The sequence below is a fragment of the Chaetodon trifascialis genome, chromosome 4, assembly GCF_039877785.1.
Source record: "Chaetodon trifascialis isolate fChaTrf1 chromosome 4, fChaTrf1.hap1, whole genome shotgun sequence".
Taxonomy (NCBI): Eukaryota; Metazoa; Chordata; class Actinopteri; order Chaetodontiformes; family Chaetodontidae; genus Chaetodon; species Chaetodon trifascialis.
In genome coordinates this window covers 21,533,571-21,561,024 of record NC_092059.1, presented here as the reverse complement: position 1 = coordinate 21,561,024, position 27,454 = coordinate 21,533,571, and the positions used below count along the sequence as shown (strand labels likewise).

Sequence of the window (27,454 nt, the reverse complement as noted above, 5' to 3'; positions counted from 1 at the left end):
TAGTTTTATATATTTTGACTGTAGAACTAAATAACTAAATGTGATTTTGCTTGGACACCGTTGAAGCCTGTATGTGGTGAGTGCGTGACCCTCTGTTACGGCCTTAATTCCTTTAAGACCTTTTCAGAGCTGCAGGTGCTGTCCATGGTGCTGAGCCAACTTCACACTCAGACACAAGCCAGTCCCTATGAAATGCAGTGATGTTCTTGAAGTTTCTTCTTGATTTCTCTAAACAAGCACTGTGCTCTCTGCAGACTATTTAGGTTAGACAGACGAGTCCGTTTTTTGTTATCTTGATGTATTATCTTCAACGAGATATCCTGAGTCTCTGCATGTGGTTTTCCTCATCTTAGGCTGAAGCATTTTTAAAGCTTTTAAATGACTCTCAGGTCTCTGGGCTGCACTTTTGCTCACAGTTCAGATAATACATGATACACCTGATGTATGAGGAAAAGAATGTGAATGGAACTTACTGCAGGTCCTCCTATTATGTTGACAACATGACGCTATATAAGTGCAAAGCTGTGACGTTACTGTTTAGAACTGCAAGCTTCCATGAACAGGTTGTAGCTATCAAATCTCTAATGGAGAAAAAAAAATCAATGCAATTGATTTCCAATATTTAGTTTCGGCCCCAGTCATGCCGGTTTGACCCAAGCACCTTGAGCCATTTCCTTCTTTTTCAGTATCAATTTAACCCCTGAATCCTCGCAGAGAGAAAATAATCTTGGTTGGGGATCTATATTTAAACGCACTTTCCCTTTTGAAATTAGAATTCATAATTCATATATCATGGCTTTCATAATGATGTATGAGTTATATCCCTACGCTGCTTCCATAATCTTCCAATACATTTGCATAATGTCGGTGCAGGGGAACTTCATTATGTTCTGACACTGTCTTTCACATCTTAATGTATTTTGCCCTTCACTTTCTCCTCAGACTTTTTAAGGGCCTGTGATCCTGTGTATCATGCTGTGGTTTTGCCTGAAACAATACTTTCCTGGACCTCCTCTCCAACTGAATAATACACGGATGATACCAGAACCAGACACATACACAAACACACCGCACACACACAGAATCTCTTCCAGTAAACACATTTTTGAGGTGACTCACAGGAACAGGGGAGATGATGCTGTGTGTGTGTACGTGTGTGTGCGTGTTTGTATTATTCCCTGGTCCCCCACCATGACAGCATCCCATTAGCCGAGCCAATCATTAGTTATAACCTGGTTTCCTAGGTTACGGCCGTCTCAGTCACTCCCACTAAACAAATATCCAGGATGGTGCTTGCTGGGAAACCTCACTGTGTCTGTCAGTGTGTGTGTGTGTGTGTGTGTGTGTGTGTGTGTGTGTGTGTGTGTGTGTGTGTGTGTGTGTGTGTGTGTGTGTGTGTGTGTGTGTGTGTGTGTGTGTGTGTGTGTGTGTACATGTTTTTATGTTGCACAAACAGTGATTTTCTAAAACCTCAGTACACACAAAAGCCTGATCAGTGTCTTGTTGTCACTAATTACTCTGAAGCAACAATTCTGCACACTGAGCCACAACATAATAATTAGAGTACCAGTAACTAAAAAAATAATATAAAACCTGGTGTATGTATTTTTCTATGCCCATAAACAATGCATTTTTTCTGTCTTTTAAACAAAAAAAACACCTTTTTTTAATTTTGGGCCTGTCCTGCAGATTGAAGAATTCTAACTGTATGTGGGAGAGGAAGAACATATACTTTATAATGAACTAAAAGAAATGTTTCAATGTCCAAAAAAAGTGTGTCATGGGTGAAATCTGGACCAATCACACCAGGTCATTTTACACTGGCTGCAAATGTTTCTGTATGAAAGCAGAGACCATTTCTGTTGAGACGAGCTCATGAGCTGACTGCACAGTGCGCCACTCTCTCTCTTGTCTGAAGTCAGTGTAGCTCACCCAGCAGTCGATCTCTCTCTCTCTCTCTCTCTCTCTCTCTCTCTCTCTCTCTCTCTCTTTCTCCTGCAGTCAACTTCTACAAATAATAATCCAGCCAGATCATCCAAACAAGATGGTATTTAAATAGAATCCAAATCCAATTAATAAGCTACCTCTGCGTTGAACAAGTGTCATAATCAACCACATACGACCTGCACAACATGATATCAGTCACTTCTGTATTAGCTAGACTACCAGCTGGAAACTGTCAAAGAGAAGACAAACAGTGTTAACTTCTGTAATTAAAAGGCCCAGCCAAAATTATTCTGGCCCATCAAAAATTGAAATCCTGGGGCTGTGCCTGACTGCTTCTACAGTACACAGCCTGAAATCCAAGAAGAAGAAGAAGAAGGCAGAGGAAGAGGAGGAGGAGACGAAGCAGTAGAAGAAGATCACACCCAACAGATATGACATGGGGTCCTGAAGTGCACCTGTGCGTCACTGCAGCAAGTTAAACCACCGGTCAGCAGAGGTCTGTACTTCATGAAATGTGTTCTGTTCAGCAGCATTTCCATCCTCCTTTACTCATGCATCAGTCTGTACATGAGATGGTGTAATACACCATGTTCATCTGCAGTACTCACCCTCAGGTCTGTACTGTGCTACTATGGTAACCGTCTGTCCTGCGTTCTTCAGAGCAGCGGCTGCCTGCTCATGTGTTGCGCTGGACAGGTCCACGCCATTCACCTAAAACACACACACAATTAGAGGTAATGCCTCAGATCAATATTAATAAATGCATAGTGAGAACGCTGTACGTCTCAGTGGGTCAATAACTCACAGGTGACCAGTGTCGTGTTTGTGTGCATGTGTAGTATGTGTGTACTTTGTGAGGGTTTGTTTAATGCATAAAATCATGTCATGTCAGCACTTGCATCATAATATTGTCAGAGTCATTCTGAAGGGATTATCAGCGCCTCTCCAGTCTGATGACTAAATCCTGTTTGAATGCTGTCTGAAGAAAATTAAAGCCATGTTTCATTTTAGAGGAAAACAAAATAAAGATTTAGCACACGCTTCCCCTATCAGCCATTAGTGGTGACTGACTGGTACTGTGCAAAGGAAACGATGCCAGCTGACTGAACTCTCTCTTTAAATTGAGATTACTGTCGATGCCAGATCAGATCAAGTTCAAAATATTCCGCTTCTGCAGGTATTATTATTATAGCTTTGCTCATTCTAATGACGAGGTTCTGGGGGAAAATTAACTGACAGGATGTCTCCCATGACAGGCCTATATAACCTGCACACTAATATTAGAGGAATATGAGTTTTCAATGATAGAAAGGGTGACAGTACTTGTGTTATATATCTGTGTGTAACAGGTGTGTGTGTAACAGGTGTTAGCACATACCGACAGGATGCGGTCTCCCTTTCGTAGCTCCCCACAGAGATCTGCTGGACCTCCCGCAAGAATGAAGGAGATGAAGATTCCCTCTCCATCCTCCCCTCCAACTATGTTAAAACCAAGACCTGTGGACCCCCGCTGGAGCACCACCCGCCTGGGTTCTCTGGAAGAATCACAAATTAAAAACACACAAAAAAAATTATGTTCTAGTAAGGGATGATGGTATCCTACTCTTCAGCATAGAATTATTACAAAATCATAACATGTTTATCAGTTTTGTTGGCATTTCATTGTATGATGACAGCAACTGTTGCTTTTTGCTGATTAAAGTTCAAGTTTAAGAACCGGTGACAGGGTGAGTAATCAAATAATTTACTGTTTTATACTTAAAAACATAATTACAAGAGAAAACATTAAAACATTACAGCTGTCTCGAGCAGTTACTGTAGTGTACTTATTCTCATGGTACATCTGTGTGGGAGAATCGGGATTCAAACGTAGGATAGTTCACCACAATGACCAGTAGATGTCAGTACTGCACTGTCTGTGTTCTGTTGCACCACCACAGTTAGTGCCGATGTGGTAAACACACACACTGAGTCGATTCTTCAGCAAATCAGCATAAACCGACTGTGTTTAGACATTGGGAGTAAACAAGAGCACTTGAAGGAAATCCAAGTCAACAAGAGCCAAACACGCTAATTCATATTTAAGACAGAGCTCTCTCACATCTTATTGTGAGGACCACTGGACCATCATGTCATCCTCACAATTGTGGTTGAAAACAATCATGAATAATGTCAGAACAATTGCAAGAATCCAAGAGAGAGAATCAGGCCATTTATAAATAAACATACACTGCGTAGACAGTCTGTGAAATTTGGATTCGATGCTTCTTTATCGTCTCCGCCTGAAATGGTTCTAATCACTAATGATGCACCAATCCAAAACTGGTGGATCAGTTTCCAGATGAGACAGATCCACATTAAACACTGTTTCTTTGTTACTGTCTCTTTGCCATAAAGATTCTGTGTTTCAGGTTTTAATACCTTACAGTAAAATGGTATCAATGAGTTGCATGTAGTGGTAGAGGGAAAAGGCAGGATCGGTGCATCCCCTGTGCTACAGCACAAATGAATAAATCAACACGTTTGCTTTGAAATCACCTGCTGAAAGGAAGCAGATGTTCTTAGAGTTTTGCAGGCTCAGAGGACATTTATTAGAACCCATAATCCTCTATTTGCATGAGAAACTAATCAGAGAGTGAAAGAGAAAGAGATGACAGAGAGACTCAAGGAAAGGCACCAACACAGAGGAAAAAAGAGGGGCAGACGTCAAAATGACCATTTTGCAGTCAGTCTGAGGCTTATCAGATTTATTATAATCAAAGCGCTATGATTGGCCCAGAGGGTCATGACGAAATGAGTCATATTCTGGTAACCACGGTGACGCCAGTTGAGTGACGCGGGCTGTGATGGGCTGTAATCCGTCCATTAAAATGGATTAAAGACAGTAGAGCAGCACTGAGAGTGTATCTGCGTGTGTGTGTGTGTGTGTGTGTACATATGTGACCTGAGTTTACATGCCAGACAAAATTTGTGCTGCCATCTGCCTTTTCCTGCCAAACACACACGCTCACACACACTCAAACACACACAGCAGCAGAGCGAGCAGGCAGGGACAGGGGTCAGTCAGTGTATTTCGGGCTCTCTAGGACTGTTTCCCAATCTGATGTCATGAACCTCTGCGAGGGCCACTTCAAACCTCAGAGGGGGACATGAAACGAGCAATAAAGGAGAAGAGATTGAAGAGATCCGCCATCTTTTTTGAAACTACAGTATTTGACGTTAGTATTGAGTGTAATATTCAAACCTGAGAAATCTCCTGAAATCAGAGAAACATACACACGCACAGGTCTCACCTGGGCACGTCATCGTCTCCAGTCACGGCCCTGGGCAGTGGCGAGTACCTGGGCGTGGTCAATGGGGCGGGGCTTACAGACTGGCTGCCGCTCATGTAGGGGCTTATGTGGTTGTCTTGATGTGGGGAGTACGCTGCAGGAACACACACATTTGTTCTTTTATTTTACCATACTGTCATACATTAAACATCATTTCACTGTACTTCCATGTACTTTTAGTATGATTTTGAATTTGAAGCACTGTCATCTCCCAACTGGCTCTGATCAAAAAGTGCATTTATTGTCTAATCAATCGCAGCTCACACTGCATCTCTAGTCGATCGGTTACAAGTGTTGATGTACGGTATACAGTTACAGGTATGTTGAGAGACGATGGTGTGATACATGCTGTTTGGTAATGTGTTAAATACAGCGCGGTGATAAATGACATGTTGTTTGATAATATGCTGATTTGGAGAGGTGACAAGTGGCTGTAATCCAGTGGACCAAATTTACCCAGTCTGATAATCAGACTCTTATGTAACACAGTTAAAACTGTCTGGTTGATGTCATCTTTGCATCCTTCAGACCATCATGTTTCTAACCAACTTAAATGGCTTGAAAACACTGTAAACATTTAGTATGACAGTGGACTGCATGAGCACATGATGATCAGGGTCATCTCGCAGATATGTTTTCGCCCACATGTGGAGGAGTTCACAACATCCTCAATTCAAACTCCTCCTCCAGGTAACTAAAGTAATACATTTTCATGGCTCTATACCAGCAGAACAAACACAACAGTCCCCCGTGGCATTCAGCCCTGACGTGGAAATCTATGGCGACGTCCATTAACAATTCATTTGACACCTTTTACCCTCGGAGCTGTTCTGATGACTTGATACTATTGTGACGCAGCTTGGGGTGATTTTTGTGATGTCTGCATTCCATTCAGCCACCGGCTCAGCTGCTACTCACACATGGGGGGCCTTTTCCTTCACCACTGACAACGGCACAGTCATTTGAAAGCACAGCTAATTACAAAAAAAAAAACAAACCCAAAAAGCAATCTATGTCCTCCTTTAACTCAACCTCAACCTCAACCTCAACTTCCCCCCTCCTGGTCTTGCTCCTTTGTCTAACACAGTATAGTAAATGTAACGAGATAGAGACACGATCTAATCTAATATTCTTTGTTAATATCTAGCAGCCACTGAACATGTTGCTTTGATGGGTTGGTCTGGGAATTGCTGCGCTGTTGCAGTTGGAAGGTTAATTTGCAAAAACAGATATCTCCATTTTTATTTATTTCCGTGAACGATGTTTTTTGGGCGCTCCAGGGAATATCAGTCAAATTGGTGTTGGATGTTTTGATGAGATATTTTTGTATTTTCATAAATCATGTTTATTTCATTGTGCCCTCAGGGGAAGATCGGTCAAACTTGCATTGGTTTATTCATTTTAAGAATGCTGTTTATCTGTTTCTGCAAATTAACTTGTCATTTCTAGTAAGAGCTTTTGCAAAAAGCTGAACCGTAGATGGGTGCTTTTTTATAAACCCACCCAAAGCAGAAACCTCCACCATTAGCTTTGTTCCTTGCTGTTCTTTATAGTTTAACACCATCTGGCCCTAAAATGCTTCAGCTTCTTGGCTGCAATGATGTGTGCTACATCCAACAGAACACAGTTTCACTGCAAGCTGTGTCTGTTGTGGTGGATAAAAGTGAGAAATGAATAGAATGAGCACAATAGTATTCTGGTCTAAGTCTCAGGTGTATGTGTACTTACAATTAGTGACGTCGGGTGGAGGGAAGTTGTCATTGATAAAAAGGGAGGTATGTTTGGCCACGCGGAGGTAAACGACGTCAGGAGTCGACTTCAGGGCAGCCACTGCCTCCTCGTGAGTTACCTCCTCCAAACAGGAGGCGTTCACCTGGAGCCACACGGAGACACACACTGCATCATACACAGGCATTGACTTCATGAAGAAGAAGCTTTGATCATTCTGTATTTATTTTTAGGCTCAAAGGTCTGCTGCTGAACCTTTAACAGGCTCAGAAGTAGAGCAGAAGAGCAAAAATGTGATATCATCATACCTTTGTGCACTGTCCTTCACTAATATATCTAATTTAGTCTGAGAACACAACATACCCTGTTGGTAATGTGTTAGAATTTAATAAAGGGGGGTAATGTTTTTTCTCATTCTACGTCTGATAACATTACTGTGGAAGAATTACATTCCTGGTTTTATTAAGGGCTAATCATTTGATATATTGTGTTACTGAGGGATATTTATGACATCTAACGTCACCGTAGTGATTCATATCATGCAGCACTCAATGCTATTAACAATGTTAAGGGATATTCATCACCTATATGTGGCCAATAAACCTAAATTCATATCTTAATGTGAAAGTTGTTCGAGCAAACTTCTTCAGTGTTGCATTTCATTTGAATGTTGTAGTAAAACTTTGCTTTGATGTGGACTGCAAGCTGCAGTGCGTATTCGACTCATTTGCATAAGTGCAGAGAAGAAGAAAGAAGAGTGAAGAAGAGTAAAAAGGTCTTTCTTACAGCTACAAGTTTGTCCCCTATCTGTAGCCGTCCGTCTTTGTGCGCAGCCCCTCCCTCGATGATCTTAGTCACGTAGATGCTGTTGTCGCCCGGGACGTGTTGGTTTCCTACTCCACCTGCTATACTGAATCCTAAACCTGAGAGAAAACATCAGCGGCTCATGTTTCTGACTTCTGGCTTTTTACAGGGGGAATTACAGGGTCGGAATCAAAAGAGAAATCACATTAGGTAAACTATATCTTCTGGCATATTTCATATTTCAGGCCTTTTAATTGCTCTGTTAGTGCTTTTTTTCCTCTGCTTTATCATATCACTTCTCCATGGAAATCATAAAATCACACCCCGTCATACTTTCTCACTTTCAGGCTCCACTTGATGTCTGTACGTCCTTGTTTCTTTATCAGACAGTAAGTGTTGAGAGGGCAGACTCCACTGCCTGTGCTGTTTACCACTGTCGTATTTTCTCACCTTTGGGCCCTTTGACCAGCTTGATATCCATAATTCTCTCAGTGAGGCTCCTCCGGCGTCGTATACACAGTCTGACCAGACCTCCCGCCTCCTTCAGCGCCTCCACAGCCCCGCTGTGGGTCACCTCCCTGACGTCTGCCTCATTTACTCGGACTATACAGTCGTTCACCCTGCACAGCAAAGTCACACACAGTAAAGACGACATTCGACCTGCATATGGAGTATACGGTAAAGACAAAGGAGACACACATCTTTCACTCTGAAACAAGTCCAGTAGGGAGAAAGCAAAGAGGTAACAAGCTGCTGACAACATATTTGAGTTGTTTGTCTTCTTTCCTTCCTGTTGCCTACAGTTAGACTCATCTATATGAAATTCCTGGTTCAGTCACACAAATATGCGACTGACCCAATTTGCACAGCCAGATTTTTCTGCTATGCTGCATATGATCGAATGTTATTGTCAGTTTGATGTATTCAGTCGTTTGTTAGAGCTGACAAAAATTGTCAGTGATCAGTAAAGGTGTCGTGTTGTTAACAAAGTTAAACATTTTGTTGAAGTCTTCCAGCTATGCTTAGAATTACAATATTTCATTTAGATTTTGTCCGTTGTCTCTTTTGTATAATCTTACTATACAAAGTAAGATTATTTTTTTTCAGTTTTCCACTGATTTACTGCAACAACAAGTGATATTGTGTGTATCAACGAACACACGTGTGTTCATGTGCTCTTGATACTTCTGTTAATGCCTACTGGACATACTTACATATGCTCATTCGCAGATGCGCTAAAAGAATGTAAGTGTGTGTGTTATTTCAGTGCGTGTGTGTGTGTACCTGAGTCGTCCATTCTGGGCTGCGGCCCCTCCAGGTATAATCTTGGTGATGAAGATTGAGGGGTCTTCTCCGATGTGAGGGTTATCAGTCCCTCCGGCGATACTGAACCCCAGACCTGAGTTACCCTGCACACACACACAGACGCACAGTGTGTTTTAAAGAGAAAAATAAACACCAGCTGACATCCTAAAATGCTTTTTAATCATTATAAACACTATAATGGAAAATTCACCCAGATACTACAGGGTACTTTATATAAGAAGGCAAACTGGAACTTCCTCTTAAATCTTACTCACTCAAACAAGCATCTATCAAATATTATATCTTCAGCCATTCGTTGAAAAGACTGATGGCAGCCACTGCTCTGTGTATGTTTCTCTCACTCTCTCATGCTTTGTCACCGGGTTTAAAGCGAGTGTACTGTCTGTGCCTGTGTTTGCGTGTGTGTCCACAGTGTCTTTAAAGCAGATCCCGTCAAGCAGACAGAACCAGGTCACAAGAGAATAGAGTGAGTGAGAGAGAGGGAGAGATGGAGAGCCTCGGGGTGAGAGAAAGGGGAATATAATGGGGGGATCAGGAAAAAAAATCAGCGAGGATGGACAAGGAACAGAGAGGACGGGGAAAGAGTGTCAGCAGAGCCGCACCGATGGTGGGACTGAGGGAAGGAAAGGCAGAATGATGAGATAAAGGACAGAAAGATAAATGAGTTTTATGAGAATAATCTTAATGAATGTTTTTTTTTTTCGTCTCCCATGATTTTTTTTTTCTTTTTACACAGAATTAGACAACATTAGAAGATAAGAAAGTCGCTTTTCCAGCCATTTAAAATAACTTGCCCATATAGCAAAGCTTCAGTGAGAGGTAGAGGTAGATAAGATGTGTGTGACCTCAGCCTGTAAAACACAGTCACTTACAATCCACACTGTTTCTGTATTTAGCAGTTTGTCGTGAGTTAGCGCTATTCATGCCGACCTTTAAGCTGACCTCCTGAGCATCTTTTTCAAACTCTGTTTTATTTGAAGTGATACAGCACGTGAACAAGGTCATATCACCATGTGCAAGATGTTGCTTATTCTGTGCAGTGCATTGGCTGATTCAATTATATTGGCTGGCTTGACACATTTAGCATTGGTCATAGCTGGATGCAAGCAAGTATAATGATATGTGGTGTCAAGTAAGATTTGTTTCATTGACTCTAGAAGAGAAAGTATATAAAGATCTGGAGGAATAGAGATATCAGCTCACTCAAATTAATACAAATAACTGACTTGTTAGATCCCTCAGTGGAAATATTTTCATCCTCTTCACACCTTCTCAGTCTTTGTTTGCATGTTTCTGTCTCAGCACAGGTTCCACTTTAAAATACACTCCAAATCATTTCTGCTCTCGACAGCACTGATGGTGTTTTCAGTTTGACTATGGAGGAGTGTTGACGGAGGGCGGGGGTCAGTCTGAACACATGGAGATACTGTCACCAAGGGGTTGATGCGACTGAGTCCATTTCCTGTGTGTATAATGAGGCGTGCATGCTGCTGGTGTGTTTTCATGCTTTTACCCGCTCCAGTGTGATTTCCTCATACTCATAGTCTGCTTCTGTACCGTTGACCTGTCAGTGAGAAACAAAAGACAAGTGTGTCAATTTAGAGGAAACACTGAAGGCCGTTTGCCCGTAATGAACATTAAAATGCTCATCTGAAGTTTACAGTAAAGCTTTTCACATTCATAATTCATATTCAGTGTTTTTATCCGTGTACACCATCCTCTCGTGTTGCGTTCAAGCTTCATGTTTATCACAGCTTTGTTATATTTGTCAGTGTTTCCGGGCTACATGTATCAGTACATATGCCATCACATATCAGCGACAGTGGAAGAAGTAAAAGTACCATTATGTACAAATACTCTGTTAGAAGTAAAAGTCCTGCATTGAAAATGTTGCTTAAGTAAAAGTATGTGAGTATTATCAGGAAAGTGTGCTTTAAGTATTAAAAGTAAAAATGTTCAATGCAGAAAAATGCATTCAATGTATGTAAATTATATCATATGAGTATCGTTATGCATGAATATAAAAGCAGGATTTGACTGTTTAGCTGGTTGAGGAGCTCACTTTTAACTATCTTGTATCGGATTGCAACTTATTTCTATTATGGAACAATCTGCTGATTATTTTCAACATTAATCGGTTGATAAAAAATCAGAAAATAATGAGAAATGCAGACACAATTACACTGAGCCCAAAGTGAACCATGAAATGTTTTGATATGAAATTGAGCAATTATCAAACAATAACCAGTTTTCTATTAATTCCAATTAATTTCCAAATTTGTACGGTACTTCAATAAATGTACTTAGTTGCATTCCACCACCATCTGTTACTGTATGCTGATCATCTGATTGCCATCACGCTCATCAGGTAAAACAAACTGCGAGAACTGTCAGTTCTGGAAAAGTGAAATTCCACATTTGCTCGTTTATGAATGACGCATGAATCCCAGAGATTAAACTGGTAATGCGTACTTAATGATGATGTATCTCTGATGTCATATTTAAGAACATCACTGGTGAATTACCCATGAGCCAATCACACTGCTCAGCCAGGACTGCGTGTACTATAAAACATATTAACGTCTGTATTTCCTGACTGAATGAATAGCACACGGAATTAAAGCCGATCCGAGCAGACTATTATATATTTCTGCTCTTCTCGGTTTATACTGGGAGATGAATGTTTTGTTCCTGCTATAGCTGCTGCAGGCGGGCGGGCAGGCGTGCGCGTGCGTGCGTGCGCGCACACACACACACACACACACACACACACACACACACACACACACACACACACACACACACACACACACACACACACACACACACACACACACACAGTGGTCGAGTGGCATCCCAGTGGCCCATGTAATCCCCTTGGCTGTAATCTGTGCCTCTGTGCAGTCAGATTAGTTTAGATTTTGAATTTCTGTCATTTCAAACAGAGGGCACAATCTTCCATCAGCCACTGTGTGTATGTGTGTGCTATCACCTACCATACACTGGTTAAAGGCCCCATGGTTTTATTTTAGACATAACACATTCTATAGGTAGAGTGGGTAGATGGCCTTGTGCATCTGCAGTGTCCTCACATTTATTTGCCTATTCAAAAAATTATCGACATGCTGCCTTTGCCTCATCAACTATGTTTGCTTTGAAAAGAGTCATAAGAAATTTAAGCAAACCACTTTTTTTCTGGATTTGCTGCAAGCATGAATCACATTTCTTTGGAAGAGTAGAGTCAGCAATCATATCAGTGAAATATTAAGTGAAATCTGCGTGAGAGAAATCTTTTTCTCTCCCTCTGTGTTACATTCCAGGCAGTTCAGCGGGGAGTAATTCCACAGTAATTACATAATAAACTTATCTAACAATAACAGACACTGATTCTCTGTGGCAGCTGGCTACCAGTAAAATGACATCTGGATCCATCTAAATCCAGGATGCTGCTATCACTCGTGCATTTTTCTGGGGGAGAAATACTGAACTTGCTGAGCATTTTAAGCAGAAGGTGCTGCAAGTCTTTACACAGTAAAATAACCCCTGACATTTCATTTTCATCACTGGTATTTGTTTTAACAGAGAAAAGGATTTGATATAACTATTTACAAAGCTGCACGATCATTGGAGAAACTACAAGAATTTCAAATAGAAGTAGGTCAACCTTAAATGGCCATTCACTGTAAGGCGGTGTGTTGAATTTTAAGACTATGTAATCCAGAACCGGACATGTTACAGTGTCCGCAGGTTACAGTTGGATAGAGTTTTAAATTAGGTGTGACTGACATATTATTTGAAGCAGTACTCACATATGGGGGGGTGTCGACGCTGTCGGTGTTGACCACCACAGGAGGGGGGTTGGCCTGCAAGAGAGAACAGCACTCTTATTAAACACTTGAAGGATATTATCATGAAACCAAAGATGTACAGTATTTCACCAAGACTGCTTATGATGTTCGCGATGAAACTAAAGACACATCTTAAATTTCACTGTGAAACTGAAGACTTGAAAGACATAAAGACGCATATATGGAGATGTGTGATGTTGACTTACTCGTCTCATGTTTTGGTACAGCATGTTGAGTGCATCTGCTACAGATTACCACCACGGAGCGACAGCATACACCGCATGACATACTGCACAACCCTTATATTGGACAATCCTAATGTACTACACTGCAAACCACGCTGTGACCTAACAGATTGTTTTATGAAGCTCTGTCACTGCACCACAAAGTAATATATCACAATACCCTGTACTTTTACATTTTCAGTTGTACTGACTCTGTGGTCTCTATCTTATTGCATGTCATCTGCATCACGGCCTGGTTCAGTCCAGCACAGCACGGCCAGGGTTAAAGCAGCAGCAGATGATTGACATGATCTGTCCTCTTGCTTCCTACACAAGCGCAGTAAATGCCAAACTTGACACTAGCTAATAAATAGCCACAAGGTGTTTTTTCCTCCTTGTATTTGTGAGGGAACATCAGCCCCCATTTTATCCGCCTCCACTTTTTCCCCCTGTTTCCTCTCACTTTCTCCCCAGACAGTATTTAGTGCTCGCCAGTCCAGCGTCTGCAGCTCTTGTCTTCTCCAACAATCCACCAATGAGCAAGCCAGTCCATGTAAGATAATCTGAAGCTCCAGCTTTTGTTCTGCGGCCAAACAAAGTTAACAAACCAACCAGCTAACCAGGCATCAAGCAAGCTAGCCAACCGAATGGACAGTCCACCCAGACTTCACTTCATGGCATCAATGTGCAACAGAGCAGCAATAGCATCTACCCCTCTACACTAATCTCTACCTCTCTCATCCTCCCTTTTCCCCTCCTTTATCCTCTCTCTCTCTCTCTCTCTCTCTCTCTCTCTCACACACACACACACACACACACACACACACACACACACACACACACACACACACACACGCACACACACACACACACACACACACACACACACACACACACACACACACACACACACACACACATCATCTCATTCCATCTCTCTCTCTCTCCACCACATGTCCAAGTGTCTGTCAGTCAAGCTGACAGGATGCTTGATCCCACATGGGAACAGCCACAGAGAGAGAGGAGGAGGAGGATCAGAGGGATTATAGGTACAGTAGGAGGAGTCAAACCCGCCTGCTCAACAACAGCAATGAGGAGCAGAGGGTGCAGACAGATGCACACACACCCCCATAATCACAGACATGAGTGAAAAAGAACAAGGATGGGAGAACAGAAGAGGATGGAGCTCTGGATAGAAGGAGGTGGAAAGGGTGGGGTGGAGTTCATGGGTAGTGAGGACACAGGGAGGGTCGTGCTGACAGGTACAGCTGTTAGGATCTGTGTGTGTGTGTGTGTGTGTGTGTGTGTGCGTGTGTGTGTGTGTGTATGGATGTGATGATCACTGTATAATTGTGCTCTATATGAAGCAGTTATTAAGTATATTTTCAGCAGTCTTTAAACCTCAAAAGGTGCTCGTGCTGTTGAGCTGCACAAAATCTCTCACGTTTTGTGAACTTGTGTTGAGCTTGAGTGAACCCATTTTTCACTAATGAAGTTAGAAAGTTTTAAACTGTCCAGGATGAATCAGTGAATCATATTTTATAAAGTAGAATGTGTATGTAAAGACTCAAAATGCAAAGTAACTATAGCTGTCAGGGTAATTTTAGTCACTTAACAAGTAGAATATTTCCCCTTGAAATGTAGTAGAATGAGTAGAAGTATGTAGTAGCAGAAAATGGTAAATACTTCAAGTATCTGGAAATTGCACTGTCTAACAGAACTGAGACACAGCAGGTTTAGACAGAAACTCTAGAGTTTAGGCATCGTCTGCATGTGGCACTAGAAATGTTATTTTTTTATGAAAGATTGAATAGTCTCCCAAAATGTTGCAAAGCCACATCTCAGGACCAATCAATACCACAAATACCATCCTTACATAAATCTGAGAGTTCATACACTGATTAAAGATTGATTATGATTGATGATGAAACAACCTGATTAAAATCAAATGTTTACACTCAGACATTAACGTGGGATGTGAGGTCAGAATTAGACACGGTTCTATTTGAAGAAGTCATGAGGTTCTGATGTTAAGTGTGTTTGTCTCTGCACATGTTTGGATGAACTAAATCTAATAATATGCAAGCAGATATTTAATCCATATGAGTTTGGTTTGGAAGGTAGGTAGACAACAATGACTGTACAAACAGTCGATTCAGTCGATACGATAAAGTCTTTGAAATGTTTTACCCCAGATGTAGAACAATTAAAGGTATACACAGATTACTTCAAATACCTTTATGCTGACTTTACCCAAGCAGCTAGCTGCCTAAAGTTGACTGGTCTTCCTCTGAACCTCACCTGACTGAAACAACAGCATTGCACAAAGCACACAACTTCTGTGTGTATGTGCATCTTTGTCCGTGTGTGTGTGTGTGTCACTCACAGTGCAACAAATCCAGTGCATTAGTCAGCTGGTGATTCCATTGACACGCCATGTCAGACTGCACGCTTATGTAACATCAATATGAGTGTGTCAGTGTGTGTGGACGAGGCTGTGTTACATGAAAAGGCCAAAAGAACAAACGTGCAAATATAAACAAACAAGCACTCACACACAAATACACACAACATCCATATCCAGACAGTGTTTTTGTTGCACTATGCAAGTGATTGTTAGCTGTTACATAATTGCTGTTACACCAGCTGTGTTACGATGGCATTATGGCCTGGTTCAGCCCAGCCCAGCACAGCTTAGAAAGAGATCCAGGCTATCCCTGGTTTGTCTCATCATCATCATCATCATCATCATCATCATCATCATCATCATCATCATATGTCTCAAGCTATGCAGGATGGTTGTAAAGAAAAGTTTGAGTTGGTGTGTGTGTGTGTGTGTGTGTGTGCAGGGCGCTGTGTTCAGCTTCTACGCCATCTTCACAATAATTCCATTGTCAATAAGCAGATGGATCCTGATTGAAAAAACAGAAATCAAGAAGCCCAACATGAAGCACAGCAGCGGTTTATCAAATAATCAACCAGTGCAATGTGTCATATTGTGCCACGAACACACTCATACATGCAAAAACATACACAGTGAAACAAGAAAAGTCACGCACTGGGCAGAATGATGACTGCACAACAGCAGCTGTAACTTTACATTTCATTTACTGTACAGAAACGCCGGCATTGAACGGTGAAGACACACGTTCACACACACAAATGCTCCACTCCTAATATAACTATCCACTCTGTCTTCATAATGTTCAATGAAACTTCATTTGACTAATGAGCTAATCAGATGGAGTGTGACTCTAATCAAATCAGAAGGGCCGTGCTAATCACGCTAATCCGACCATCACTACCTGCTTTCTCTGATCAATGTGCCCACAGCAGATGTGCAGCCAAATAACCAACCAACAGCTAATAACAGGCAGCTGACAGCCTGTATTCTTTTCCTCCTCTCACTTTAGTTGCTTATACAACACACAAGTCCTGTTACACATGGGCGGTTTTTCTCTTTTGATTGAGTTGGGAACTTGTGCACTGCCATTACTGCGTCGTCATTCTGTGATAACTGCATGCTTTATTTTGTGGCGAGTTGTTACTATCCAACGTTTCTCAAAATTGCTTTCAGCAACCCTCAGAGAAGAAGTGAGAGTCACAACCCACACACAGCATGAGTACACCGCAATACTGTAGACAACTCAGAGTGCAGGTTTGTGTGGAGAGGAGCACTGAGGCACGACAAAGATAATGGAAACGTCGCTGTAGTGAGCGTCTCAACCATTGTGGTTGGAGATACAACACTTAGGGCTTAGCTTAGAGCAGCCAGTGTACTGTGCACATGCTGATATTTTGTGTCTGATGGAGACTGACGTCGCAAATTTCTTTCTGTGTCTTTGCCCCATCATTCTTTATAAGGATGAGAGGTGAAACATTTTTAAGTTTCTATAACCGAGTGCCCTTCATTCAACCCTCTTCAAGGTGTTTTGTACACTTGACTGACCCTCAGCCAACCACTTTCCTTTTCCTCGAATAACCCAGCAGCAGGACGTCTGCACACTTTGATGTATGCAAACAATATCAACAATAAAAGCAATGAAGGCTCCTCCAGTTCCATGGGAAAGTTTCAATTTCTTTAGCGCATGACTTATTACCACTAAACCTGTGTTCTGTAACAGTCTCCTTTACTATTAGAGATGAATGGGACATAATTCACCAAATGCACACATGCTGTCCTCTCCTAGGAACAGTGACTTAAAACTATGTGCTGCATTTATCCATCCATCAAACCTACCTGCACATGGGCCTGTATTTGTGGAAAGTGGTGTATGAGCGGCACCTGTGGGGGCGTTTCCATTGAGTGTGTGGTCCAGATATACGTGTCATTGGGCCACGCCTTGCTTGCAGCCTTGCCCTTGGCTTTGCTCTTTGTGGGACTCTTTTTCATGCTGTCCCTCAAGTTGGGAAACTTTCCTCTGGAGCCCCTGGTGGCCAGGTTGGTTGGCAGTGTGCTCCACCCATACCCGCCCAAACCTGAGCACAGCGGGAGCTGTGGTGAGTGAAAAGGGTGGATAGACAGCGACTGAGAGGCGTGAGGAAGAGGAGAAGGGTAGTGGTGTTGGCAGTGCTGGTACAACAAGTTGTGACTCGGTGAGTGGAGTTGCACCTGCTGCTGTTTTTGGTGGTAGATTTGATGTGTTGACTGAGAAGAAAGCAGGTGACTTGGCGATGCTGGTGGATGGTAGTGTTGTTGGTTTTGACAGTGATGCTGCAGCTGATGATGACTTGGGGATAGGTGAAGCTGGTGGTGGCTTGGCGACTGCAATAGGTGATTTGGCGATTGCGGAGCCAGCTGGGGAGTTGGCGATGGCGGGGTCAGCTGATGACTTGGGGACGGTGGTGCTATGTGGTAGTAGCTGGGAGAGGGAGAAAGAAGCAGATGTTTTGGCGAATGGCAGCCATGTTTCGGCGAATGGGGATGGTGATTCGGTGAGTGCAGTGGTGAAGGATGCAGCTGGTGATTTGACGTCTGTGTTTGCAGCAAATTCTGGTTATGCTTTGAGTGAGAGTGGCTCTTTCCTGACTTGGTCTTCCCTTTGCCAGATTTGCCCTTTGTGGAGCCACTGCTGGGCTTCTTGGGGCTACAACAAAACTCATGGCTGTGGAAATAAGTGGTCATAGCTACAGAGATGTATAAAAAGTCACAGTCTTCTTGATCATTTGTCACTCTCACTACATCGTCTTCCTTACTGACATGACAAAAGGGAGTAGCTCCTCAGAATCACTTGTGTCTGAATAATGTAGGTCATGCCTCTTCAGAACAACCAATCCTCCTCTGTGTCCAGCTCAAAGTTGGTGTTTCTGCCGATCCTCTCACTCTGGATATCAACACGTCTCAGTGTGTTAAGATCACTGGAATATGAGAAAATTAAAATACAATCCCTCCTTTGTAGGCATTGTTTCCATTTCTTCTACCTTATGGATTAAAGCATGAGCCAGTCCTGAAAAGCAGAACATCGTCCTTGAGTGCAACATTTAACCAAGCCCCTCTCGGCTTTCTCCCCTCCGGGGCACATTGATCCTGTTATCATCCCTCGGGGTTACAGGGTCAGTAGTAAGTTAAAGGTGTGATCCCAAGAAGCAGCAGCAGGACCATTTGGACAAGTTGAACCTCCTTCCAGCCCTGCTTTCTCTCAGGACGTCTCCGCTTCTGTAGATGATGCGAGTCAATTCATACGCCCCAGTGGAAGATTTCTTCCTTTCATCCGTAGTTACGCTCCACTTCAATAGGCAGTCATTCAGTCATCCATCTATGTTGTTGCACACTTTGGCTTTTGTATCTGAGGTGTTGGTCGCTCTGTAGACGATGAGGTTCAATTCATGTATCCCAAAAGAAAAGTAGAGACAGTCGAGCAGGAGTTTAGTCAGGTTAGAGTCCTAGATTAACTTCTCTTTTTCAGATTTGTGTTCAGTCTTTCCATCCAAAAGAAATAAAGATTAGAAAGAGTGTAATTGTCTTTGTCTTCCTTCGTTCATCTTGCCTTGTTTTGTCTTTCTATTATCATGATTTGATATTAGGCCACATCTCGATGCATAACTCTCTTTCTCTGCGTCGCTCCTCTTTCTATGCTGCCTCCCTCCCTCAGTGTCTCTCTCTCTCTCTCTCTCTCCCCAACTCTCCCTCTCTCTCCCTCTTTCCTGGACCAGCCAATTAGGGGCTTCCCTGGACTCCTGCACATGACAGCAGCCAGGCATGACTAATCGACAGGCGACCAGGGACAGTGATACGGTGCTCAAAGCTCAGTCAGTGCATGTTTACATTGAACCAAGAGCTGTGATTGGTGGAGGGCAGTGCCTTCCATCAACCTTTGTCTTGTTCTTTTAAAGCATCCCAAGGCAGACTGGGTCAGCTGGAATACGGTCTATGAAGTGTGTGTGTGTGTGTGTGTGTGTGTGTGTGTGTGTGTGTGTGTGTGTGTGTGTGTGTCTATGCATTGGCCTACTTCCTGATAAGAATGTGTCTCTTTGCTTGTGTGCGTGTCCAAGTTTCATGTTTGTGAGGAAACAATCTTTCAATCTATCACACACACACACACACACACACACACACACACACACACACACACACACACACACACACACACACACACACACACACACAAAGTCTAAGACTTCAGGTGTAGTGCATGATCGGGTTAAATACAAAGTCAGTTCAGTCAGGTCTATTCAAGAGCAGCTACAATACAGTAAACAGTGACCTGACAGTAAACACTGCAAATGTCTCGCCTCCTCTGGTCAAGGACTGGCACTATGGCATCACTGGTTACTATGGAAACAACACTTTGTGAGGAGCAATGAAATTTTATCTTGTCTCTTTCTACAGAAAACTGTATGGAAGTATGGACTTCTTTGATTAATTATGAACCCACTAATTCCAGAGAATCCTAAATTGCTTCCAAAGACCAGGCAAACACATTGCATGGCAGCTCCACTGGCTTCAGTAGAGACATAAATGTGTGCATTTAAAAAATAAGTAAAAAAAAAAAAAAAGAAAAAGAAAAAAAACTACTAAAATTTGAACATACTAGTGAGAAATGTTATTTTGGTATTAAAACTGAGGTACAAGGTCAATAAATTAATCAGTTTGTAACATTATTGTTAAAACCACAAGACACCAACATTTCTTAAAACATGCATATCAATCCATTGGTCAAGCAGCCTTTAAAGTGTTTGTACATTTATAGTGTTAAAGGGAAATTAGTAAAATCCTCAATATTTATTTTCCAGTGATGTGCAGAATGACCAGAGAATGGCCACTGTCTTATGACACCACGAGCATCATAAGACAGTGGCCACTGTCTTTAATATCAATTCAGCCATAGCTTCTGGCTTCCTACAGCTGGCATTTCACTAAGAACATGCTGTGATTGGTTTGTACACAGCGCTGGATAGACGTACACACAGCTATGAGGTCCGAGCCTCTATAATGTCAGCTGATGTATGCCACAACTTGCCCGAAACCAAGCTGATAAGAGAGAGAGCGGCAGATTAAAACCCAGCACCCATGTGGAGAGCACAAATAGATGAAAAGAGGGTGAGGGTGGTTGAGAGAAAGGCTGTTACAGCGTTTCTGTGAGTGTTCCCTGTGTAAAGTGCTGCTAGCGCTGCAGGCTAACCGTTCAGTCAGGAGAGGATGAGCAAGGAGAATAGGCTGTTAGCATCACAGTGCTAGATGAAGCACACGCTAATATAGTGCTTGAGGGCGGGGTAGGGAGGGGGTAGGTTGTGGTGAGGAATGGTTGAAGACAAGACATGAGACAAAGGTGGGGGGGCTAGAATGAGCAGAGGGGTGGGCTTAAGTTTTAGGTAGCTTAGTAGAAGGGTTTTACTTTAAAATACTCAAATCACAAATATGATCTGTCAACCAATTCATAGTGCCTGGTACGATTGTTATATCCATACCAAAGGAGTGACAAACTCGAAACACTACCCTCGTTATGTATGAAACATCTGAGTCAGCGTGCCCACACCATGTCAGTCTCCGCTTAGCTTTCTACCCCCACTTCCTTTTGACATGTCTCTGAGAGGAATTATTAAGAAACGCATTAAAAAAAATCATCAAGTAAGTCTATCAAGCATGAATCATACATTCTGTAAAATGGTTTACTTTGTCAAATCCTTGCTTTATGCTCTGGGTCAGACTGACCGATGATGAATTTTACAAATCCAGGAATAAACATCCTCATTTAGTGAGCATCAAATCTTTTCTACTCCACTTAATTAGCGTAATGGATATTAATTACGACAGTGAACAGGCAGACAAATTCTTCACAGGTCAGTCTGACCTGAGTGAGGGTTTCATGCTGTGGTCTACAGTACGCGCCTTGCTAATAGCAAAAGATATCAAGTGAGAAAGCCATCTGTGATTACATTTACCCATATTCTGTCAGACAGTGTGATCCCACCTTTAGTGTAGTATTAAATCCTCAACACCTCTTTACTGTTCCTCCAAGGGTTTCCTCTAATGAAATTATCATTATTAACTCTAGTATTTTCACTGAAAAAAAAGATTTTTGACTGTGCCAAGCAGAATGAATGGGGATCAAGTGCTCAGAGGGGAAAACACACATATAACAGGAAATAACATCTTGGCCAGGGTCACTATTGATTTGTGAGAAAGGCATAATTTTTTAATTTTTTTTTTTCCCCACAGCTCCACTGTCTGCAGGGAGAGAAGACCATGATCCCAAGTGTCACCAGCAGGGGGCCTCAGACTCCACAGACAGATGGCACACTGATGGGAGACTGGAGCTCTCATGTAGATACAGTGATGCCACATACAGCACTGTTCCCTCGTTATTACTGAGCTATTTGTTTCAGCTGTCTGATATTATCAGCAGTGATTGACAGCACGTATGATATCGTACAAAGATACCGAAACAATGAATTTCAAATCAATGTCTAGCTGATAAAAAACGGTGATGGATGTGTATGCAAACAGGGGCATGGGGAAGGAGGGTTAAATCCTGATGGACTATAACATTCAGCACGTGAAAAATATAATAATTTGATCAGTTATAGTATATATGCCAGTGTAATTAGGAAGTCCCATCCTTAAGAATAATAGTTAAATAACTCCAAGTACTGCAGAGAGCTAACAGTATTTCAGCGTAACAGTGGGGTCAGCTCTATTAACTGGTTTTACTGTATTATTCTTACATGCCACTGACTGAACTGAACAACATTCTTGCTGAAACGGATGCAGGGAATGGAAGCAGACACACTGACGTCATCTGAAGGTAAAGAACATGCTGCATCTCAACACGGCAGAGCGCTGGTCTCCATGGATCCAGTGGGTGATCAGACATGCGAGGTTACAGTCTGAGATCTTCATTATCATATATCGCACCAACAGCCACACACTACATGGCAGAATATATCAGAATTCATTCCAAGCGTCTGTTGTGATTAGAGCGGGGATTTGTTTGGGGATGAGAGTAGGAGGTCATGTTATGGTGTGAGAGGCAGCATTGCTACACAGCCAAACTTTTATTACACAAGATGATTGAAAATGACGGCAATGTCGCGTTTAAATTAAAGGTGCATCATTTCGTATTTTATGTTTGTGATAATAAATAGATAGAAGTAGGATAGAGAGGCCTGGGTTTTACTGTAAATGATGCAATGTGACAGTCCCAGAAAACAGCACTGACGTACCATCAGCCGTTATGGCTAACATGTTCACCAACAATTGCCTGCTGAAGCATGCAGCAGAGACAGCGTAACATGAGCCTCCCACTGGAGTCATGCTTCTAGCTACCTGACGAATCAAAGTCCAATACTCCAATACTCTGGTCTCCATCAAATCCAGACAAATCTGTCTGGGTGTTTAGCTTGCTGGATGCTCAGCCTTCTTCACCAATACTTGTCTAGCCTCCTTGCTGGAAACAGCTGACTGCTGTTTCCTGTGAGGGTTTGGGGTGAGGTACCATACTCAGAAAAATGTCATTCTAGTTCATTTGTGTACTCAAAATGCATTGCTGTCTAACAAACCACAGGGATGCATTCCTTCTGCATAAAACGCTCACAAGGACAACATTTTGATCTGCATTGTTTACATGCATGTTGTCATTATGAGCAGAATCTGTTTCCTTGCACGTTACGGCCACCTGTAGATCAGTGTAAGACAGTGTCTGTCCAAGTAAATAAGGCCCCAAGGTTTTCCATGAAAACTACAGGTGTAGTCAAATCTTTGCATATGTGGAAAGCCTAATTTTGATTTCCAGTTACTGCACGAGTCTTTTCAAACCGCATAAAAGAGCAGAATAAAAAGATCTGTTGAGTGGAGTTCTTGGCGTCTGTGTGGGCAAACAAAGAGATGTTTTTACTGCCTGTTAAATGACAAAATCTTGCCCACTTGTACTGGCATACAGTTTTATCTGAAGTTGATGCAAATCACAAGCAAAGAATTAACCCCACTGCGCAGAATTAGTTTCCTTTCATAGTCAATGGTCTAGAAGCCAAAACCATTTCTCATTATTCCAACAGTAAGCACAGCTATTATATGCTGTAATGAGATCTGAGAGTTAGCAGTGGGGTCAACAAGGGCAGAACTGGGTCCACTCTGTAGAGCTGATCTCAGATGAACCTCCTCCTCTCACACTGATCGATGACCTCAGGAAGTGACCCCACTTGTGGGGCTGTTGGGGAGCATCAGACGCGTGGTTCAAGAGTAACCGAGCAGGTCATCCTCTCCGGTGTTCAGACGATGATACTCTCTCTTTTCTCATCTATCTGTGTCACCCTCTGTCTCCGGCTCCTTCTGGTGAAACCCGAGCTTGTGCTCTGTTAGCTAGACCGGTTGTGCTTAACTCCAGCTGTGAGCCAAAGAATCAGAGTGAGGTAATACTGCTGTAATGGGATTCTCTGTTACGGATATGGCCTCAGAGTGTGCTGAAGTTTAGTTTGCTTCTCTCTCGCTCTCTCTCTCTATCTGTATCTGTGTGTCGACTGTGACTGCCAGGCTGGAGATCTCATTCTCCATGACTTAATTACAAACTCTGTTCTCAATGTCTAGAAAAGCTGCCAACTGCAACAAAACAAAGAAATTAAACTTCTAATGCTGTAGGACCTGCTGACAACAAGGCTGCTCATTAATTCCTCCTCCAGCTCTGCAATATATTGGAATAACACAATAGGTTGTCCACAAGCTCACATCACAGGTAAAGAGAGATGACATTGATGATAATGATAATCAAAGACTGCAATGATTTTCTTTCATTAATTAATCTGCCGATAATTTTCTCAATTAATCATTTTGTCTAAAAAGTGAAGTTAAAAACATCTCGCCCCCTGATAGGTAGGTGCAGTACAGGTCATGAACCCCACCCACTCCATGTTACTGGATGGGCCAAAATAAAAAAAATCAGCATGCAAACTTCAAATAAATTTTTCCCAATGATGGCTTCTGTCGTGTCGTTCATGTTTCTCATAAGTTTGGTTTTAGTGAGTTATTTGATGCTTTAAAAAGAGGGTGTGACCTTTCGGGGCGGGGACAAGCACAAGATGGTTCACATTCATTTGTGTCACAGGATGCCAGAGAATCACACTGTATTAAACTTTACATTTTAATCGAGGAACGCACTGAATGGCCCAAAGTTTGCTGTTGTCTTGTATTCTCTGTGTAATAAGTAGCTTTTCCAATTAAAGTCTGTGTGTTATACAGTAACAAGCCTGTCACAGACTGTAACACATCCATGTGTGACTGCATGACAAAGACACATCACTCTGCTTGCTAATGTCACACAAGCAGACACCGTTGATCTAAGACAAGAAAAGTGAATCTCTCAAACAGCAACAACATGGGAATACAAAGATGATTGCCATCATCATCATCATTTATACGTAGTTAGTGAAGTTTTATAAAGTTAGCAGTGAATAGGTCGAGCTGTCGGTAGTGTCAAACCCTTCCATGCTACTTAGGAGGATATATGGAGCTGTCATTATGTTGTGTTCAGACTCATTAGTTAGTGGTCATATTAAGTGATTGCTCATGGTCAGCTAATCTACGTTGATTATATCAGCATAGACAGAGCACAGGCTGGAGGAGTGTGTGTGTGTGTGTGTGTGTGTGTGTGTGTGTGTGTGTGTGTGGGAGAGAGCTGATATGCAAGCTTCATCCCACACACAGAAGGTGATGCAACACCTCACACACTCTCAAGCACCGCAAATCTAATGCACTACTCATTGCTACATTAGAGTGTGTGTGTGTGTGTGTGTGTGTGTGTGTGTGTGTGTGTGTGTGTGTGTGTGTGTGTGTGTGTGTGTGTGTGTGTGTGTGTATGAGTGAGTGAGCCAATGTATTAAGATTTTAAGTTTTATATACACTCATCTTTTTCTTTCTCCTTGACTCTCTCTCTCACACACACACACGCACGCACAGACATGCCACGTTCTGTTTGGTAATCAGCATAGCTGCATCACCATGACAACAACTGATGCTGCCCGCAACATTAGCCAGCAATCAGAGGAGCTCATTGGTTATCATGTACAATGGGGGTCCAGGTTGTAAACACTTGCACAAGCCCCTCCCTCTTATGACATCACCTCCCTCCTCTTTATTGAAGAGATGAGGAGTCTCAGGGCCTCTTATTCTCCGACTTACGAAATGGTTGATTGATTCAAAAGAAAGCAAACAACATGATCGATATTTTGGACAGTGTCTAAACTGCTTCAGCAGCTCACAACACGTATGCTGACATGGAACAGCTGATCAGGAACAACCAGAGCGGGCAGTCAGTCATGTGCCATGGGGGTTTCAAACAAGCCTGAACACGATAATGTGTTCAAGCCTTTGGTTTTAACCTCCAAATTGCTCCAGTGTTTCTTATCATTTGCTGTGAGCACAGCACAGGCACGGCAGGAGGGATGAGAAGCCATTCTGTGCCGTCCTGTAGTGTTTACACAGCAAAATGTGAAGGACACACCATTACAGTGTAATAGAGGACCATGTTTCCTGATGTCCCACCAAAGCTGTAGTCCTGAGGTTATGGCTCCCATACAGGTCATGGTCTTAAGTCTCACAGCCCATTGGTCCAAGGTAGGTTGTTTATTATGATCAGTTTATAATCAGTTTATGGGTTATTAACACAAGAGCTCTGAGCATATATAATTTGCTTTCCCCACCCACGCAGGGATACACTGCGTAGAATCAACTGGTGTTGTTCAAACGGCCTGTCTAAGCTCAGAATTTCTCCTATTTCCTTTTTTAACTTCACCCAGTTGGCTTGTCAGTTAGGACAATCCCAAAACTGTGGGAGAGGTCTCCTATTAAGCCATATCCTCTCCAACAGGGAGGATTAGATTTATTGTCGCGGTTGGATCTTACTGTGGGTGCTTTAAAGGATCTAATTCTCAACATCCAACCAAACTCTTTCCAAGTTGGGCCACTTAATAATTTATGTCAAGACATCCAGGACCTCACCCACTCCTCGTGTTTAATTATGGTGTCAAATTCCCATTTCAGATTTGGTTGTTTTTGTAAAATAAATACACACTGCAAATGTTCCATCTCTTCGCCTCTCTCCTGCACTGAAGCACTGCTCAAGTACTGCGCGGCGGTGATGTATAGTTTCTGACCGAGGGAGGTGAAAATTCGCAGTTATGGTGTGAAGATTCCCAAAAATATAACTCCTACTTGAGTTTATTGCATACTGCCCACTCAGCAACAGATGATCTATGCAAATAAAGGGGCAGAAACTGGGATTCATTTGCATAGTGTACCAGTATGCTTGGGTGCAGTATCCGTCATTCAGTGCAAACACACCTAAATATGACCTTTAGTGCCCATCGCACCACCGGAACAACAGATGTAAAGAAAGACGACAGAGAAAACCAGAGAAGCCTACACATGCGCCCTGGTATCCCATGAGGCACAGGGAGAGTGGAAAGTTTCCTTGGCCAGCAGAAGGATAATGAGCCACTCTGTACAGGAGCGTGTGTGTATGTGCGTGTGTGTGTGTGCGTGTGCGTGCGTGTGTGTGTGTTGGGAAGAGTAGGTTGAACTCTTCTGTACATGCACACTTCGCAGTACAGGTTGAGTGTTAATGATGTGGCTCCCACACAGTTTCCATTTTAAAATGACCCAATGTATAAATTACATGACCATACATAAATCGAGCAAAAACTGCAGATTTGTTACTCACTTTTCACCTGTGATAATACCGAAACACACACACACACACACACACACACACACACACACACACATACACACACACACACACACACACACACTATT

At 42.4% G+C, this 27,454-nt stretch overlaps 1 protein-coding gene across 6 annotated transcripts in view; it reads right to left on the bottom strand.

Moving 5' to 3' along the window:
* LOC139330368 (discs large homolog 1-like protein) overlaps positions 1-27,454 on the bottom strand; it is a 104,549-nt gene that overhangs the window by 30,309 nt on the left and 46,786 nt on the right. For 5 of the 6 annotated variants that reach the window (XM_070961231.1, XM_070961232.1, XM_070961233.1 and 2 more), the window contains 9 exons: positions 12,947-13,000; positions 10,651-10,701; positions 9,096-9,220; positions 8,262-8,431; positions 7,794-7,930; positions 7,008-7,152; positions 5,241-5,373; positions 3,326-3,482; positions 2,556-2,658 (listed from right to left, as the gene is read on the bottom strand). In XM_070961231.1, coding sequence (XP_070817332.1) covers positions 2,556-2,658; positions 3,326-3,482; positions 5,241-5,373; positions 7,008-7,152; positions 7,794-7,930; positions 8,262-8,431; positions 9,096-9,220; positions 10,651-10,701; positions 12,947-13,000 — 1,075 coding nt within the window. Of the gene's footprint in view, positions 1-2,555; positions 2,659-3,325; positions 3,483-5,240; positions 5,374-7,007; positions 7,153-7,793; positions 7,931-8,261; positions 8,432-9,095; positions 9,221-10,650; positions 10,702-12,946; positions 13,001-13,191; positions 13,388-27,454 lie in introns of those variants that run through there. The other variant, XM_070961237.1, reaches the window with a different exon arrangement.